We start from the raw sequence: 16,170 nt of genomic DNA, 5'->3' as shown, positions 1-16,170 counted from the left end.
TGAAGTCACCAGGAAATTAAATTCTGGAATAACAGTCCAATCAAATAATGATTGTCCAAATGTCTGGAGATGTGAGATTAGAAGAACTCTGGTGTGGCCTTTGAGAACAGGAATCGAGACTTTTGCATTGAGACGTGGTTGAACGCTTTATACTAATTTCTTTTTAAAGCAGGGGTCTCAAACTCGCGGCCCGCGGGCAAATTGTAGCCCCTGTGACGATATTTTGTGGCCCCCACCTTGATATGAAAGTTTAATGTGAAGCATGAAGCATTTTAAACACCCCTCTTGGCCCTATAGGCAAACTGAAAAGGATCTAAAAGATGCTCTGTTAGGAACTCTCTTTTAATCAATCTCTCGAAAGACTTCATAACTAAAGAAGTTAACATCTTCCGCTACAGGCTAAAGACCCACCCCTTCCAACAATACCTCGGTTAAGTCTTGGTCACCTAACATATATTTAAAAAAAAAATGCTCTTCTTCTTTTCTCTTCTTCTCTTCTTTTCTTCTTTAACATAACGCACTCCTGTAGCGATGACAGTTGGCTCTTAAAGTTCTGTACTTACTTGATTCCTGTGGTCTATGTCTAGTACCTTCAGGTTGAATGCACTTATTGTAAGTCGCTTTGGACAAAAGCGTCAGCTAAATGACATGTAATGTAATGTTAAGGCCACGGGCCTGAAGTCATCTAAAACCTTGGGGTGAGGAGCTTTGGCCACAGGCACCACAGTGGACTGTTTCCATAATAATGGAAAGTTCTGTTGGGTAAGAGACAACTGATAAATATAGTAAAAAATAGGGCCTAATTGTTCTGCAAAAACAGTAAGCAGACGGCTACAGATTCTATCTGGGCCTGGACTCTTTCTTGGTCTGCAGCTTTTAAAGCACTTTACCACACTGCCCTTGTCAAAGGAGGGGGTAAAGGAAGGTGCGGATATGAGTATTTTTCTGAGCGTGTTTATCATTAACTCTCTGGAGTCCATCTATTTATTGAAAATACACACGTTTTATTACCAGTAATAACTGTATTTATATATGATATGTAGACAAGCTGAGAAAGCCAGTTGAAAGTTCAATCATAGGAGTTTTCACAGTGTGCCATTTATGTTTCTAGACCATTTTTAAATTGTGAATTTTCTTTCTACAATGAAAACTATTACTATTTTTAATTTACATGCAAAAAGACTGTCTTATCGTTTTATTATTTATAATTTTTTCTGCTGTTTTTTGTGTGTATAAATGATAAAAAACATTTTTTTTAAAAAGGTACATTTCCATAGACACCTGTGCCTTCTGTTTGTATTTTCAGTTCCTGGCAGCTTTATACTTTGTTAATTAAAATAAAATGACAAATCTGACTGATAGCCAAGTGAGAAAAAGGATCCATGCATGTGATGTAAGGACAGACTGAAAGATGCTAAACAGAGACAGAAACGAATGCATAGGAAGTTGACAAATTTGAACCAAAATCTCTTTAGAGGTTTAAATAATTGTGTGTCAAACCGCACATAAAATTTATTTAGTTCCTGAGCCAACTGCAGGTCTGAAGGGTAGCCATTTAACTCTATATGCTTCAGCTTATCATCTTTGAGAACTACAATGGTCTTTGTGCTCTCCCAGGCAGAGCCCAGGTTGTTTATTTTGAGCTGAGCCTCAGTCTTAGTCTTATACCTCATTTTACTAGCCTGGGTATACCCAGACTGCCTTGCGCGCTCGAATTTAATTTCGAACTGCCGCAGAGTCTGGAAACCAGGAAGGATTCTTTGCCCTGTTTTAGGGATCCAATCACAGAGCGGGGAGGGACGGCAAGATGATGACGCATACTACTCGGCACTTGGAAGCTTGTAGTTTTCTTCCGGATCCAACATGGCTGCTGCAGACGCGAAACTCTCTTTAGCTGTAGATGGTGTTTTAAATAGTTTAGAGCGAAAGGCGAAAGGTCTCTCGGTGGCTCCGCTGAGATCACCGGCGTTATGGTAGCGGGGCTATTAGCGTCGCTAGCGGCTAATAGGCGCTAGCGGGGCTAATAGCCCCGCTACTGCGGACAGCGGAGCCGCCGAGAGGCCCGCAGCAGCTTGTCAATTGCCCATAAAATCAGTGGATGTGTGTGGCTGAATGACATGAGGGGGAATAAAGCGTGAAAATAAATAATCTTGCAGAAAGCGAGAACTGGAGGAGCAAAGCAGCAAACAACACTCTCTCACAGACACACACACAACAAACATCCATTTCTGTTGCTCTACTACGTCATCTGGTATAACTGATCTGATTGGCTAAGAGCTACGTACAGACGCTTTTGATAGACATTCTAAGCGTCCAATAAACGGCTCTGGAGGATCGTAAACCACACCTCCTCTATGGAAAAATACATTGCTCGTTGCCAGACTAGCCCTCATTTGAGAATAGTCTGGTGTTAGCCAGGCTATCATTTTACCAGCCCTGACTTCCCGTTTGATGTCTTTTTGCAAGCTGCGAAGTACCTCTGTATTCCCTTCCCTAAATGCCCTGTTCTTTTGATGTAGTAGCATTTTAAGGGACTTGGACACCCAAGGCTTGTTGTTAGGATATATTTTCACAGTCTTGTCAGGGATTACTGGCCTGGCTAACGGCAGACTATATCACAAATGAAATCTAGTCTGGAAACCAGCTATTTATTTTTTTCTGTAAAGGAGGCGTGGTTTACGATCCTCCATAGCCGTTTATTGGGCACTACGAATGTCTATCATAAGCGCCTCTATGTAGCTCTTAGCCAATCGTATCAGTTATACCAGATGACGCATGTAGAGCGACAGAAATTGATGTTTACATAGCCGGACTAGCCCATTTCTACTTTGAGACTAAAATGCTCAATTCTGCTTCTGCAATGTTTTTCTGCAGCATGTTCTGGCTCTGGCTGCTCACAGTCTACCGGCAGTGTTGGTGTGTGTGTGTGTGTGTGTGTGTGTGTGTGTGTGTCTGTGAGAGAGTGTTGCTTGCTGCTTTGCTTCTCCAGTTCTCGCTTTCTGCAAGATTATTTATTTTTACGCCTTTTTCCCCCTCATGTCATTCAGTCACACACATCCACTGATTTTATAGGCAATAGACGAGCTGCTGCGGGTCTCTGGGCGGCTCCGCTGTCCCCCGGATACAGGAGTGTAAAGTCAAACGTTCTTCTTCTTTTAAAATCAACTTTGGCTCTAAACTATCTAGAACACTGTCTACAGCTAGATCCAAAGACAGCTTTGCGTCTGCTGCAGCCATGTTGGATCCGTAAGAAAACTACAAAACTACAAGCTTCCATCTGTCGAGTAGTACGCGTCATCGTCTTGCCGTCCCTCCCCGTTCTGTGATTGGATCCCTAAAACAGGGCTAAGAAACGGCAATTGATTCCAGACTGCCTGCAGGTTCGAAATGAAATCGAGTGCGCAAGGCAGTATGGGTATACCCAGGCTAGGGGATTACATGATCTTTACAGTAAACAACCCAGCTGCTAATCACATCGGTCAGTTCATTAATATCAGAGCAAGCCTCTGTAAACATGTCCCAGTCAGTGCTTTCAATACATCCTGGAGAGTTAAGCAGGCTTCCTCTGACCAGTCTTTAACTTGAATGTGCTGTATCTTGCCCCTCTTCACGGCAGAGTGGTAAGCAGGCATTAAATGTACACAGTTGTGATCTGACAGACCAAGCGGGGGAGGGGGATAGATTTATATGCCCCTTTAATAGTTCCATAACATAGATCTATTATCTTATCTTGTCTGGTGGGGCATGTCACATAATGATGAAAATCTCTCAGTGTTTTGGACAATGTACAAGTACAATGGTTCTTGTCACCCATAATAAAGTTAGGAGCTTCAGGAGAGATCACTTGAAGCCTCTGCATTACTGGATGAATAAGTTCACATGCGTTTCCTTCATTCGCCTTCAGATGAATATAAACCAGCGTGACGAATACTTGAGGAAATTCCCTGGGCAAGTAACAAGGGCGCAGACAGATCGAAAGCAGTTCCAGGTCAGCTGTGCAGAGCTGCTCCCTAATGATGACAGATTTTGCGTCACAGTAATGTTCATTAAGAAAAAGGCATAATCACCCACCGGTAGATTTGCCAGTGACGGCGTCCCTATCCAATCGGATCGGTTCCCCGAATTATTCAATTGTCACATCTTTGTCCAAGTTTTTGTGTAACAAACACGTCTCGGAAACTGGCATGGAGTTTCAAGGCAATACTTTAACGGGAAGTTGATGGCAAGGCTTCGTTTTTATATTGTGACGTCATGAAAAAGTTGTGTAATTTGATCATGCCGGTGTGATCTGTGAGTCCAGTGGGTTAAAAAAAGGGGTTTTATCCAAAAAGTAAGAAATGGAAACAAAAAAATAGGACGTATGATGATCAAAAACAAGTTAACTGAGGAAAACCTGGAATACTTAATGATGAAATGAATTTATTGCAAATATATAGAATCTAAAAACTTAGTCGGGTCACTTTAGACCAGACCTGGGCATTGGGCGGCCCACGGGCCACATCTGGCCCGTTGGCTTGTCCGGCCCGCGTGAGGTTACCCAGAAATTAGAAATCAATACAACCGCAGTGCTTTTATTTTGATGGCGGTTTACGTATATCTGCCTGCATGCATACCCACCTGCAAAGTTCCACAAAATACACAGAGTTACCTGGGTACCTTGTCATAAACACGTATTGCTCTTAGCATAAAGTTAATAAAAAAGAAGCCTTTTTGATACTTTATATCAACTTTATATGAATTACGACCGACGCACTCTTTACTATTTACCGTTCGTTTTTCATTTAACCGTTTCACCTGTTATGTCCTGTCACTACCTTTCAAAATTAAAGCACTTGTTTCACACTGGACGGCACCTTTTCAAAATAAAAGCATCACAACATTGTAAAACACCTTGAAAATTTACAAACATAAAAAACAAGCTATATAAAACAAAAACACCCATAGGAACCTTGCTAAAGGTCATTTGCAGTTGAGTTTAAAATAAATGGAAAAATGATATAGTGATTGGAGTATTTCCTACTTTTTACTGGTATATTTGATTTACTCCACATTAACAGTCTTATCATAGCATGTATTCTTATCAGTAGCAGCTCAAAACCAGATAATTTACTATATTTTTTTTAGGTTTTAATGCTTACAAAAACACACATTTTTCTTAAACTGCTCATGGCTTCTGTACCTACCTTCTGCATTAACATGTTTAATAGTGCCTGTCTCTCTTTAAGCCCCCCTCATCCCAAAAACATTTGTTCTCCAGGTGCTCCACATCTGTTCTCCAAGTATCACCTTCTTTGTACTGTCTGTCACTGCAGCCACAGGAATGACTTCAACGGAGTATAACAGAACTTTCTATACCATGAAAATTTGTTTTAAAAAAAACAACAAAACTACACCCTGCTGTTAGCATGTAGCTATATGAAGCATTGTTTGTCATTTAAAGACTGCAGTAACGTGCCTGGACAAGAGACTCAACAAACACAAAGAACACCATTGTCCTTGAACACCAGACCAAACCTACTCACAGGATCCGCTTTGGTTCACTGAGTTCAAAGGTCATCTACAATGAGTCAGTGGGATGACAAAGAAAGATCAAGGATATTCACATGTTACACCAGTGACCATGTTTGATCAGAGTTGGCAAAAACCCATTACTCCACTGTCAAATACACTGGCATCGTGGTTGTAACAAAAATATACTGTAATATATATACAAGCATCACTGTAATTTTTGCATTTATTTTTTGTAAAAATATTTTTTCTCACTGTTAAATGTACTTAACACCATATCTCTAACAGAAATATACTGTAATATTTAATGGTAAAATCTTTAATTTAGCAGCATTTATAAAATATTTTCTTGTCAAATATATGGCAGAACAGCATTTGTTTTGATGGAAAAACTTAAATATGGACTAAAATGACAATGTTCAACGTGAAATCAACAGTGCTAATTTTACCGTAATATTAGAAAAAGTTGCACCATATTTATTACGGTAAAGTTCTGGCAACCACAGCTGCCAGTTTTTACCGTAAAAACAACAGTTTTTTTTTTTTTCACAGTGTAGGTGATTTGCAAAAATGGTTTGTATTTTGTGCATGTCATGCCCTTTTAATATGTTTTCTTTTCAAGGCCTTTGTGCTTTTTAGTCGTAGTTATTGTTGTAAAATTATGATTGTTATATAGGCTTGAATTTGTCTATTCTCTAATCTGCCCAGAGACTGAAAATCTGTTTTACTAATTTATGTGTCTTTCATAATAAATGAAGTAAACAATTCAGCAAATCCAGATCAGGCAGTTCCTTCTGGAGACATGCTTTGTGTGAACGTGCTGTGTGTCATTAGTGTGTGCTGATACAAGTGCGACTCGTGTGTCCACTGACTTGTTGAAGTTGATGAGCCAGATGGTGACTTCAGCAGGTGCCGGCATGTCCCAGTGGATGGTGTAGCCTTTGGCCAGTGTGATCACTGGCTGGAACTGCTGGTAATGTTTCTTCTTCCCCAGTGCTCCCTCCAGTGTCAGGGGCCGGTCAGGGTACTCATCCTTCACTATGTGCATGTTAAGGTTGGCAGGGTTACGTGTCTGGACGTAGATCTGAAGACAATCACAGAGTTAGAAGGCTGATTCTTATATTTAGACACACATTTGTTTTCTGTTTTCTCATTTCCTCTGAGTTAAATAGTCCCTGGACTCCCTTAATGAGGGAGCGCTTAATGGTTAACATGCTCCTGTTTTGTTTTGTTTGTTTACACTTACTAAGTTAAAAAAAAAACACTCAGATTTTGCTGCTATAATCTTAAATGGTCTGCTATGACCATTAGCTTATTGTGGCATGTAGATATAGCTGATATTACAACTGCTATTGCTGAGACAGTAATATCCCCCAGTTGCCTCTTTTATACGTATACGTATACACCAGAAGATACACAAAAGATTTGGAAAAGACTCCCAGAAAACTATCATGTCACACCTGCTCACATCTAAAGACAAGTGTTTAGAGTTTTTAGTCTCACACTGAGATTTTAGACGGACTGTCAATCTTTCAGGGTCACTATTTACAAGACTACAACTAGATTCTTTTAGCAGTTTTTTCCTAACATGCATTTTTTTCCCATCATGCTCTTAGTAAAAACTTACTAAATGGGGAAGAAGCAGCTTTTGGCTTCAGCTGCTCCAGTGTGTGCAGTGGTTTATGTTGAAAAAAAAAAAAAAAAAAAAAAAGAAGAGAAGACGCCACAAAATGCCCCTCACAAAGCTGAAAAAGGGTTTCTGTTTTTATCACATGAAAAGTTGGCTATTTTACAGTAAAAAATAGATATAAGGAAGAATAAAGGAAAGGGACATTTACAAATGAATTCATGATATACATTTATGTCCTATTTAATTATAATGTGTTTAATTGAATAAATATATTTATCATTTCTATCAACTTTCATTTAGTTAATCAGACATTAACCATCCATTATTTATTACTTATTTATGCTCGCATTAGATACAACTTTTGAATAAAACAGCTTTCAAAATCTTTGAAGGTGGGCTGCCTTGAAAAGGCTACAGCAGCAGTTTTGCCCCTGCTTCGAGTCTTTGTGCTAAGTAAAGTAAAACATGTCCTGGATACAAAGATACAATTCATATCATACTCAGGTTAAGAAACTCTTATTCAAGAGTTCTTCAAGCATACATAACATAACGAAACATGTATTACAAAATATCCAGTGCATGATATATTTCTCATATCTCACACCTTTAAACTTTTTCAAATGATTTTCCAAAGATATGAAAGGAAAGATAATGCCATTTGTAGTGTTACAGAAAGCAGATAAGTGCTGGGGAAGTCTGATTTGTGAGCATAAATATGTGAGTGTGTTTGAGCCGCTAACTCACCTGTGCGTAGTGGCCGCTGCAGATAGCCGCCTTCCAGTCGGGCACATCAATGCAGTCGGGGTGACGGAGCAGCCAGTTATCCTCTTTAACCAGGAAGGCTCCAGGATACTCGCTGACTGAACCATCCATATCATGGAAGATGGTCGTCTTGTCCCCATCCATCTCCATCTTATTGAACCAGGGACCCGGCTCCCCAAAAAACACCCGAGACGTGAGCTGCAGCAGAGGGATGGAGTGAAAGGCACACTTTAGTACTGCTCATAGTAGGTAGCCTGTTCTAGGTCCAGAGACGATGGGGGTGAGTTGGTAGAGTGGTCACCCACCGATCGGAAGGTCAATGGTTCTATCCTTCGACATGTAGATCAAGTATCCTTGGGCAAGATATTCAATTCAATTCAATTCAATTCAATTCAATTCAATTCAATTCAACTTTATTTATAGAGCACATTTCATGACTCAATGTGCTTCCCAATGGATATACATAATTACAGTTAAAAAATAAAACAAAACAAAAGAAAAACAAACAAACAATTAAAAAAAATCAATTACGAGTTAACTGAAGAGTGCAGGTAGACAAGCTATGCCATATTCTCCACATAAACACTTACTTACTCACACATGCGCACCCACTCCCACAACCACACATGCACATACACAGTTCAACCGAATGCTGTTGAAAAAAGATAGGTTTTTAATCTGTTTTTAAAAATGGCTACTGATGTGGCATGTTTAACTGTGTCAGGCAGGGTGTTCCACTTTCGGTTCAAGATATTGAACCCTGAATACTGAGCAATACCCACCGTTCAGGTGTATGAATGTGTGTGTGTGTGTGTGTGTGTGTGAATGGGTGAATGAGCGCAGTCTGTACTGTCCTACAAAGTCTAACTGCAGTAACTACGCTAAGAGTAAAACTGAGAAAAACTGCTTTGAAATTTTTTAACTGGCAGCCTAATGGGTTATAGGTAAGTTAGTGATATGACACTTATTTCTACATGTATTGATGATGTAATTTTTATGCTAAAAAAAATCATGAGGATCTATTTGACCTTTGACCCCAAAAATTAACTTACTGCACTTACTGCCTCTAAAAGTAATGTTGTTGTTGTTCTATTATTCTTGTCTTTACGATTCAACACAATGAAGAAATACAAGGCTACACTGTATCACAGTCAAAGTTACTGCAGCCTGCTTTGGTTTTATTTTTAAATTCATATATGTTTATCCAAATCAGACCCTGGCTTTACGTGCTCTGCTTTGGTTTTGAGTTGGATTTTGTACATACTGCAATTTTTATATGATTATTTCTCTGAACTAAAGCAAAATTAAAATTGAATAACTTTGTCACAAGATAAAACAGACATCAAGGAGTTCATTTTTAATTATAACTCAATTTTGCCCAAAAATATAGATACTGCAGTTAGACTTTGTAGGGCAGAGTAGTGTAAAGCACTTTGAGTGGTCATAATGTGATTAGAAAAGTGCTATATAAGTTAATTTACATTACTCATGATCATTATTTCAAATTCCAAAGCTTTCAAATGTAGGTTCAATCCCGATTCCAAAGATGTTGGGACACTGTGTAAAACCGCTCTCCCATCAAAAATGACAGAGACACAGAGTACAGAGAGTGAAAACACACTGTAACGTTGTAGCAGATACTACGGTTTGTTTCACAACCATCAATATGTCAGCCACTGCCCACTATGAGCCTGGAAGCTCATACATGTACATTATGGCAAAAAATATTTCTAAAGTCTGAATGGAGTTGTTTGGGATGGATGGATGGATGGCTCTAACAAACACAGGACATGCCCCCAGGAGACCACTATTTACCTTTCATATGTCAGGGTTGAGTTATTTTAGTAACAAAGGATTGGAAAGCAATCTATCGATGTAAATGGCTTCTTTTCTCCCCCACAAGGGAGTTGCCTTAGACAGGGTTGGTACACTTTAGCAGTGGTCAAATTCAAGCATTTTTCAAGAATTTTCAAGGTCCATTTCCAAGCTTTTCCAGTATCTTACACCTGTTGTAAGTTGCATGTTTTAGATGAGTACTTACATACTAAGAGGGGGAGATTTCACTGAACCATATCAACAGCGATGGTGTTACACTTTTAGGAGGAACGCTCTTCATTTCAGATAGGCTACTCATTATTTTTACATTGAACATGTGCTTATCTATGGGCAACTTAAATGCTGGAGGGGGCCACAGTTTTCATGGACACTACCACAGGCCCACATATAGGACCGTGCACTTCACCAGATATGATGAAACTGCAATTTTAAATATGTTTACAGTGCAGTGTAATTTAACATATTTCATGCTCAAATGCATGTATAACAGTATAAATAGGAATACAAAAGGTTTGAAGCAAATGAAAAATAATGTCTTTTTTTTCAGTGCAAGAACAGCAGACCAACATTAATTGCAAGAAGTAATTTTGTCCTTTTTTTACATTGCACTTTCAAGATTTCATGTTCAAATGCATGTAGTTGTACTGAGGGCCACTTCAAGTGAGGGTGCAGGCCGTATGCGGCAGTTGCCCATCCCTGCTCTATAGTCTATATATGGATATAGTCAGATTGCAAGAGAAGTACAGTAAGAATTTAGAGCATTTACAAGCACTTTATCCAAAATCCAAGCACTTTTCAAACCTTGAAATTCAACATTACAATTCAAGCATTTTCAAGGATTTCAAGCACCCGTATGAACCCTGCTTAGACCATTTCTCTTTATTATATACACAGATGATCTTCCCCTGCAGGTCAAATACACAGAGGTTGCGGCTGATACAATTGTCACTGCAGTAGCAGATTCATTACTAACTCAGCTGCATGAATATTTATTGCCACAATTTTAAATCTGTCCTCAAATGGGTGTAAAAAAAAAAGCAAATTAGTAATAAATGTTAAAAAAAAACCCACCCTAAAATATGATTATGTTTAACAAGAGGAAGTCATTGAAGCTGTTTTTGAATTAGAGGTAATAAAAGTCAAATTATTGTGAGTTAAAATAAAATAAAATCTCTCATTAGCAGCTCATATTACAAATAAAGAGTGATGAAAATGGCAAGAATGGTTGGATGAATTGCAAAGTTTTAACGAAATAAATTCTTGCGTTAATATCTAAGACTCTAATCTACTGTCACTTTAAACATTGCTGTGTAGTGATTCCCAGAGAGATATGATTAGACTGCAGATCACACTAAACATTGCAGCAAAAATCTTAAGTCTTAAAGTGTGGGTTTGAAAAAGAAGGCAGTGAACTTCATAGCATATTGGGATAGTTCACAGTAGTCGAACATGTGAGACAATATTCTAATATTCTACTAATTTAAAGAAAGTAAAAGTTGAAAAAGCTTGTCTGTATTGCGGACACACTGCTATTGGTACGTGACCAACTTTACATAAGAATAAGAGATAAAATATTATTATGTACTACCAAAAATAACTTAACCCTTTATCAGGCGAAGAACTATATTTGGCAACCTCAGTGGATATCTAAATGAGGTCCCCATGTCTCTCTGTTTGGTTGTAGAACCACATGGATTTCTTCCAGCTAATCAGCAAAGATCAGGCTACATCACAGACAGTGACACCATGACATCTGACCAATCAGTATGATAATAATATAATAATATTAACTTTATTCACCTTGACCTCCAATGTAAAAATGAAAAATTTTGAAAAAAATCTGCAAGAAACAGTCATTATTCTTCAATGACTTTGCAAATTTACTAGATTAAAGTGGCAAATCTACAAGAAAAAAGTAGCAGATTTAAGAGATTTAAAGTGGCAAATCTGTGTGAAAAAAGTCACAGATTTATGAGAAAAAAGTGAAAAAACAACAATTTTTTTCTCCCAGATTCACCACTTTAAATCTCATAAATCTGCAACTTTTTTTCTCATAGATTTGCCACTTTAATCTCGTAAACTTTTTTCTCAAAATATTAGGCTACCCCCCCTCCCCCAGATGTTTTTTTTTTTTTTTACACATTCTGGCAGTATTTAATATCCTCCAGGATTGAAATTTGGAATTTGCAAGTATTTCAATGAGTGCCCTATTAAGGGTTAAATGGGAGGACAGCTTTTCATATTCAGAACTGTACGGTTATCAAATTCCTAAAAATATTCATTCATTCATTAATTATCCTTAACCGCTTATCTGAACATATTATCTCATTCGTCAAGACTATCACATTCATGCTCTCATTCATTTCAATGGGAAATTTAGTGTCACCAATATCTGTAGCTTATATTGGAATGTAAGTTACACAGTGTGTGTGTGTGTGTGTGTGTGTGTGTGTGTTTGTGTGTGTGTGTGTGTGTGTGTGTGTGTGTGTGTGTTTGTGTGTGTGTGTGTGTGTGTGTGTGTGTGTCAAGGTTATTATAGTTAATGAAAACTAACGAAATAATGAAAAGTAGAATAGAAAAAAAAATTTTGTTAACTGAAATAAAAATAAAAACCATAACTAACTGAAACGGTATTTTGTGGTTACAAAACTAACTAAAATTATAGTGAAAATGTCCTTCGTTTTCGTCTTTGTCAACTTTTTTTCATACGTAAACCTTTTTGGTTGATATGAAATCTATTTCATCTATCTGGTTTCATGACTTAATAAACTTATTGGGGCTGAGATGGATCAGACAAAGGAAATAAAGGCAACATTTATTGTGACTTTTTTGAATCTCGCGCCCAACAAATACCCCATTACAAAAAAACTAAAATTAACACTAAAACTAATAAAAAATAAACTAAAAATAAGCATTTTCCCAAAAATAAAAACTAAACTAAACTAAAGCTACTGAAAAGTCCAAAACTATTATAACCTGAGTGTGTGTGTGTGTGTGTGTGTGTGTGTATGTGTTATTGTTCCTTGAATTGATTCTGAATTATGTATGCTTGAATGTTTAATGTAGACTCTTGGAAGATTAGCCAATGAGCTGAAAGAGGATTAAAAATAAATTCCCCTCATGGTGGTGCTATAATAACAGTCTGAATTTTAAAATGAAGAGGCAGGGAAAACCTTATCTATGGATGAATATTTTAAGGTTTAACCCTGTAATAATGAATTCACACACAAAATAAATCCTAAAAGCTTCATATCACATTTTCCCTTCACAATGTGAAGATGCCCTGTGGAGTTTTCTTTTTTCAGTGTTTCCTACCAAAACAAACTATATATTTGCAGAAAATCCAAGGTGAACAATGATCTAACAGTCAGTGTTTTGTGTGTGTATTTTTTCGACATAAAGCATCCGTAAAAAACATTTTTCTTAAATATTTTGTATGTAGGATCTTATGTGCCTGTTTGTACATGAATGATACAAACAAAATTAGGATCCACCCATAAAAACATTTGTCTCATAGCAAGGTTATAATAGTTTTGGATTTTTCATTACTTTTAATTTCGTTGTGATTTTTTGTTTTCAAATTCAGTTACTTTTAATTAGTTTTCTAGAGTGAGTTTGCTAGTTTTAATTAGGTAGGTGAAATAGATTCCATATTCTTTATATTCCATAAAAGGTTTACGTATGGAAAAACGAAGGACATTTTTATTATAATTTTAGTTAGTTTTAGTTAGTTTTGTAACCTCACAATACAGTTTCAGTTAGTTATCGTTTTCATAAAAAATTCTAGTTTTCGTTATCTCATTAGTTTTCATTAACTATAATAACTTTGGTCTCATATTGCCTCTCATGTTCAAAACCTCCACAAGGTACCTTTACAATGGGCGACTGGAGCCCAGTTGCCATACTGAGTTTGATTCCCTTATGCTCATGAGAATTTTTTTAATTTCCATTTCATCTCCAAGCAACATCTGCTCTTCATCAGCGGCTCCAGCTTAACCAGAACAGATGTTATGTGTAATTTACACAGAAGCTGACTCACAGGTACGTGGTCAAAGATGATGTCAGTGACGTTGTTGTTGGGGCAGCTCTGCCACGAGTTGTTGAGCCTGAAACCAAAGGCACTGGTGTGTCGTCCATCCAGTGCTGTGAATTTCCGAAAGGTACAATTCTGCATGTTGATGGGCCCATCATAGATCTGCATGCCCCGGATAGGAAAATCACTGCAGGGAAACACACACACACGAGGGCTGATGTTGATGCTGTTACATAAATATACTGCAGTGTACATTAAAGGTGCAATAAAAACTGTAATTGTAATATTGCCCAGAACTTTAATTTAAAATATTATGAAAATGAATTAACACTATTAATAGAATGTGAAGAAATGACAGTGACAATATCAAATATGTCTATGTATTGTGGTGCCAAGATATCAATGCTAACCAGCTAGTTCTGACCAGTCCTCTGTTGTAATAATATAACTCAGTGCGTTTAAATGCACAGTTTAATCGAGCTATGCTTCAAATTCAATTTTGGCTTCTAATAGGACTTCTGTCCTTGTCCCAGTTTACATGCAACTGAGAAAATCGAATAACTGACGGGAACGTGTCCTCCTCCTCAACACTGGGTGGTGGTATGCGTCGTTTCAACAGGTTAATAGGGCGTCCTTTCAGGTTCACCTATTACGTCATAATAAACAAGAGGAGAAAGGCGGGATAGATGGTGATTTTGAGGGGCAGACAAGAACGCCTGATGCTGTTAGAGGGCTACAACAGAAGCCTGTCTTCTGTTAGACACTTTGTGCCGTCGCTACTGACAGTCTACTGCGACCGGCTAAAGCGACCAGCTAAAGTGACCAGCTAATGTGACCGGCTAAAGCGACCGGCTAAAGTGACCAGCTAATGTGACCAGCTAAACATACCAGCTTTCTTGGATGTTTTTGTTCCGGGGTCATGCGCCAGCGCGGGGGGGTCTTGTCATATATGCCGGCGAAAATCTAATTACAATCGCACCATCTGGGTGTCTTAATCGGAGTTGGAGAACTCTGACAATAGTCAGACTAACATGTTTACATGCACTTCAGCTGTCCAGTTATAGTCGGATTAAGGCAACAATTGGTTGTAGCATCCAGTCTGTCTTCAGAGAGGACAAGGCAGTAGACGCAGCTACACCATTAGCTAAACTATAATTAAGACCGACACACAAACTGAATCTCTGCGTTTAAGAAAGTGCTGTAAAGGACGGATCCTTGGAGAGCCTCATATCCATCCCTAGAGAGATCATTTGCTCAGGGAAGTGCAGAGAAAACAGCATCCGGCAGGGAGGACTCACAGGCGAGATGTGAGATGAAGCAGAAACCAGGATCCAGGCTAGGCTGGGAGCAGCTCGCATAGACCTCCTGTTCTCTCGTCAACAAGCTGGACAACATGAAATTGTTGCATGATTACGATCCATCTCAGGGACAGCTGATGCTGAGTGAAATCATCCTGACTTAGCCAGCAGGCAACATCGTCCCCACACCTGACTTCACATTGCATCTGCCTGTGACTCCACTCTGCTGGCTGTTGCTCTCTGTCCCTCCGCTGAATGAGTTATCTCTCCTAGAGACCTGTCCACTGCAATAGTCCTTTAAATAGGACCTCACTTCTGGTGTTGGTCATAATTTTGTTTTGGAAAGTTTGCTATACATATTGGACTACTTTTTTTTACGTTTCTAACTTTACACAATCCTGACCAATGTCAATGCTGCATTTAGTTTATCATCCATCATGAAAAAACCTGACTACCACAATTCACACTCTGGTGTTTTTAGACTGGGGAAAATAAGTTTGTGTATAACTGAATTCCTGCCATGGATGTTAATGAATTTTTTATCCAACGGCCTTCATGAAATATTTAGCACTGCACAGCATGAGAGCACATGTGCAATGTTGTGCCAAAGTTCAGCAAGTTTCATCAAAGAATGTCAGTCTGAAGATGAAGCATGAAGTTCTCTTTTTTCCCACATAATAAAGGAATCTCGGATAATACTGTTGTTGAGACATTTCCTCTGTACTCTGCCAAGTGGGCAGATTGGGACAGATATCTAGCATACCAAGTCTGGCTCTCACACATACCAGTCTCCACTAAACTGGTACTTCACTGGAAATCTATTTTTGGGGTATTAAACAATTCGTTTCAACCCTTACCCCTTTAGGCAAAAACAGCGGCCAGTGGTCAGTTTTGTCAGTCAGTATGATCAATATGCTCTAAACATATATGTTAACATATCCTCTACAAGACACAGAAGAAGTGTAACACAACACCCATATTTACAGCCAGCCTTTCAGGCAAATGAAGATTGAGTGTTTGATATATAAAAGTCTAGTGAGTTTGGTTTTGGTTATTTGCAGGTCAAAGGGCATCTTGATGTCTAGTGTAGGTAGTGGGCTGGG

General features: G+C 38.4%; 1 protein-coding gene across 2 annotated transcripts in view; it reads right to left on the bottom strand.

The window, feature by feature from the left end:
• Positions 1 to 16,170, bottom strand: part of cemip (cell migration inducing hyaluronidase 1) — a 194,252-nt gene that overhangs the window by 13,418 nt on the left and 164,664 nt on the right. For both annotated transcript variants that reach the window (XM_059355769.1, XM_059355759.1), the window contains 3 exons: positions 13,776 to 13,956; positions 7,883 to 8,098; positions 6,381 to 6,592 (listed from right to left, as the gene is read on the bottom strand). In XM_059355769.1, the coding sequence (XP_059211752.1) occupies positions 6,381 to 6,592; positions 7,883 to 8,098; positions 13,776 to 13,956 (609 nt within the window). The remainder of the gene's footprint in view (positions 1 to 6,380; positions 6,593 to 7,882; positions 8,099 to 13,775; positions 13,957 to 16,170) is intronic.

Source organism: Centropristis striata, chromosome 2 (genome assembly GCF_030273125.1).
Source record: "Centropristis striata isolate RG_2023a ecotype Rhode Island chromosome 2, C.striata_1.0, whole genome shotgun sequence".
Lineage (NCBI taxonomy): Eukaryota > Metazoa > Chordata > Actinopteri > Perciformes > Serranidae > Centropristis > Centropristis striata.
Note: the sequence above shows the minus strand (reverse complement) of the source record. Positions and strands in the feature narration are given on the sequence as shown.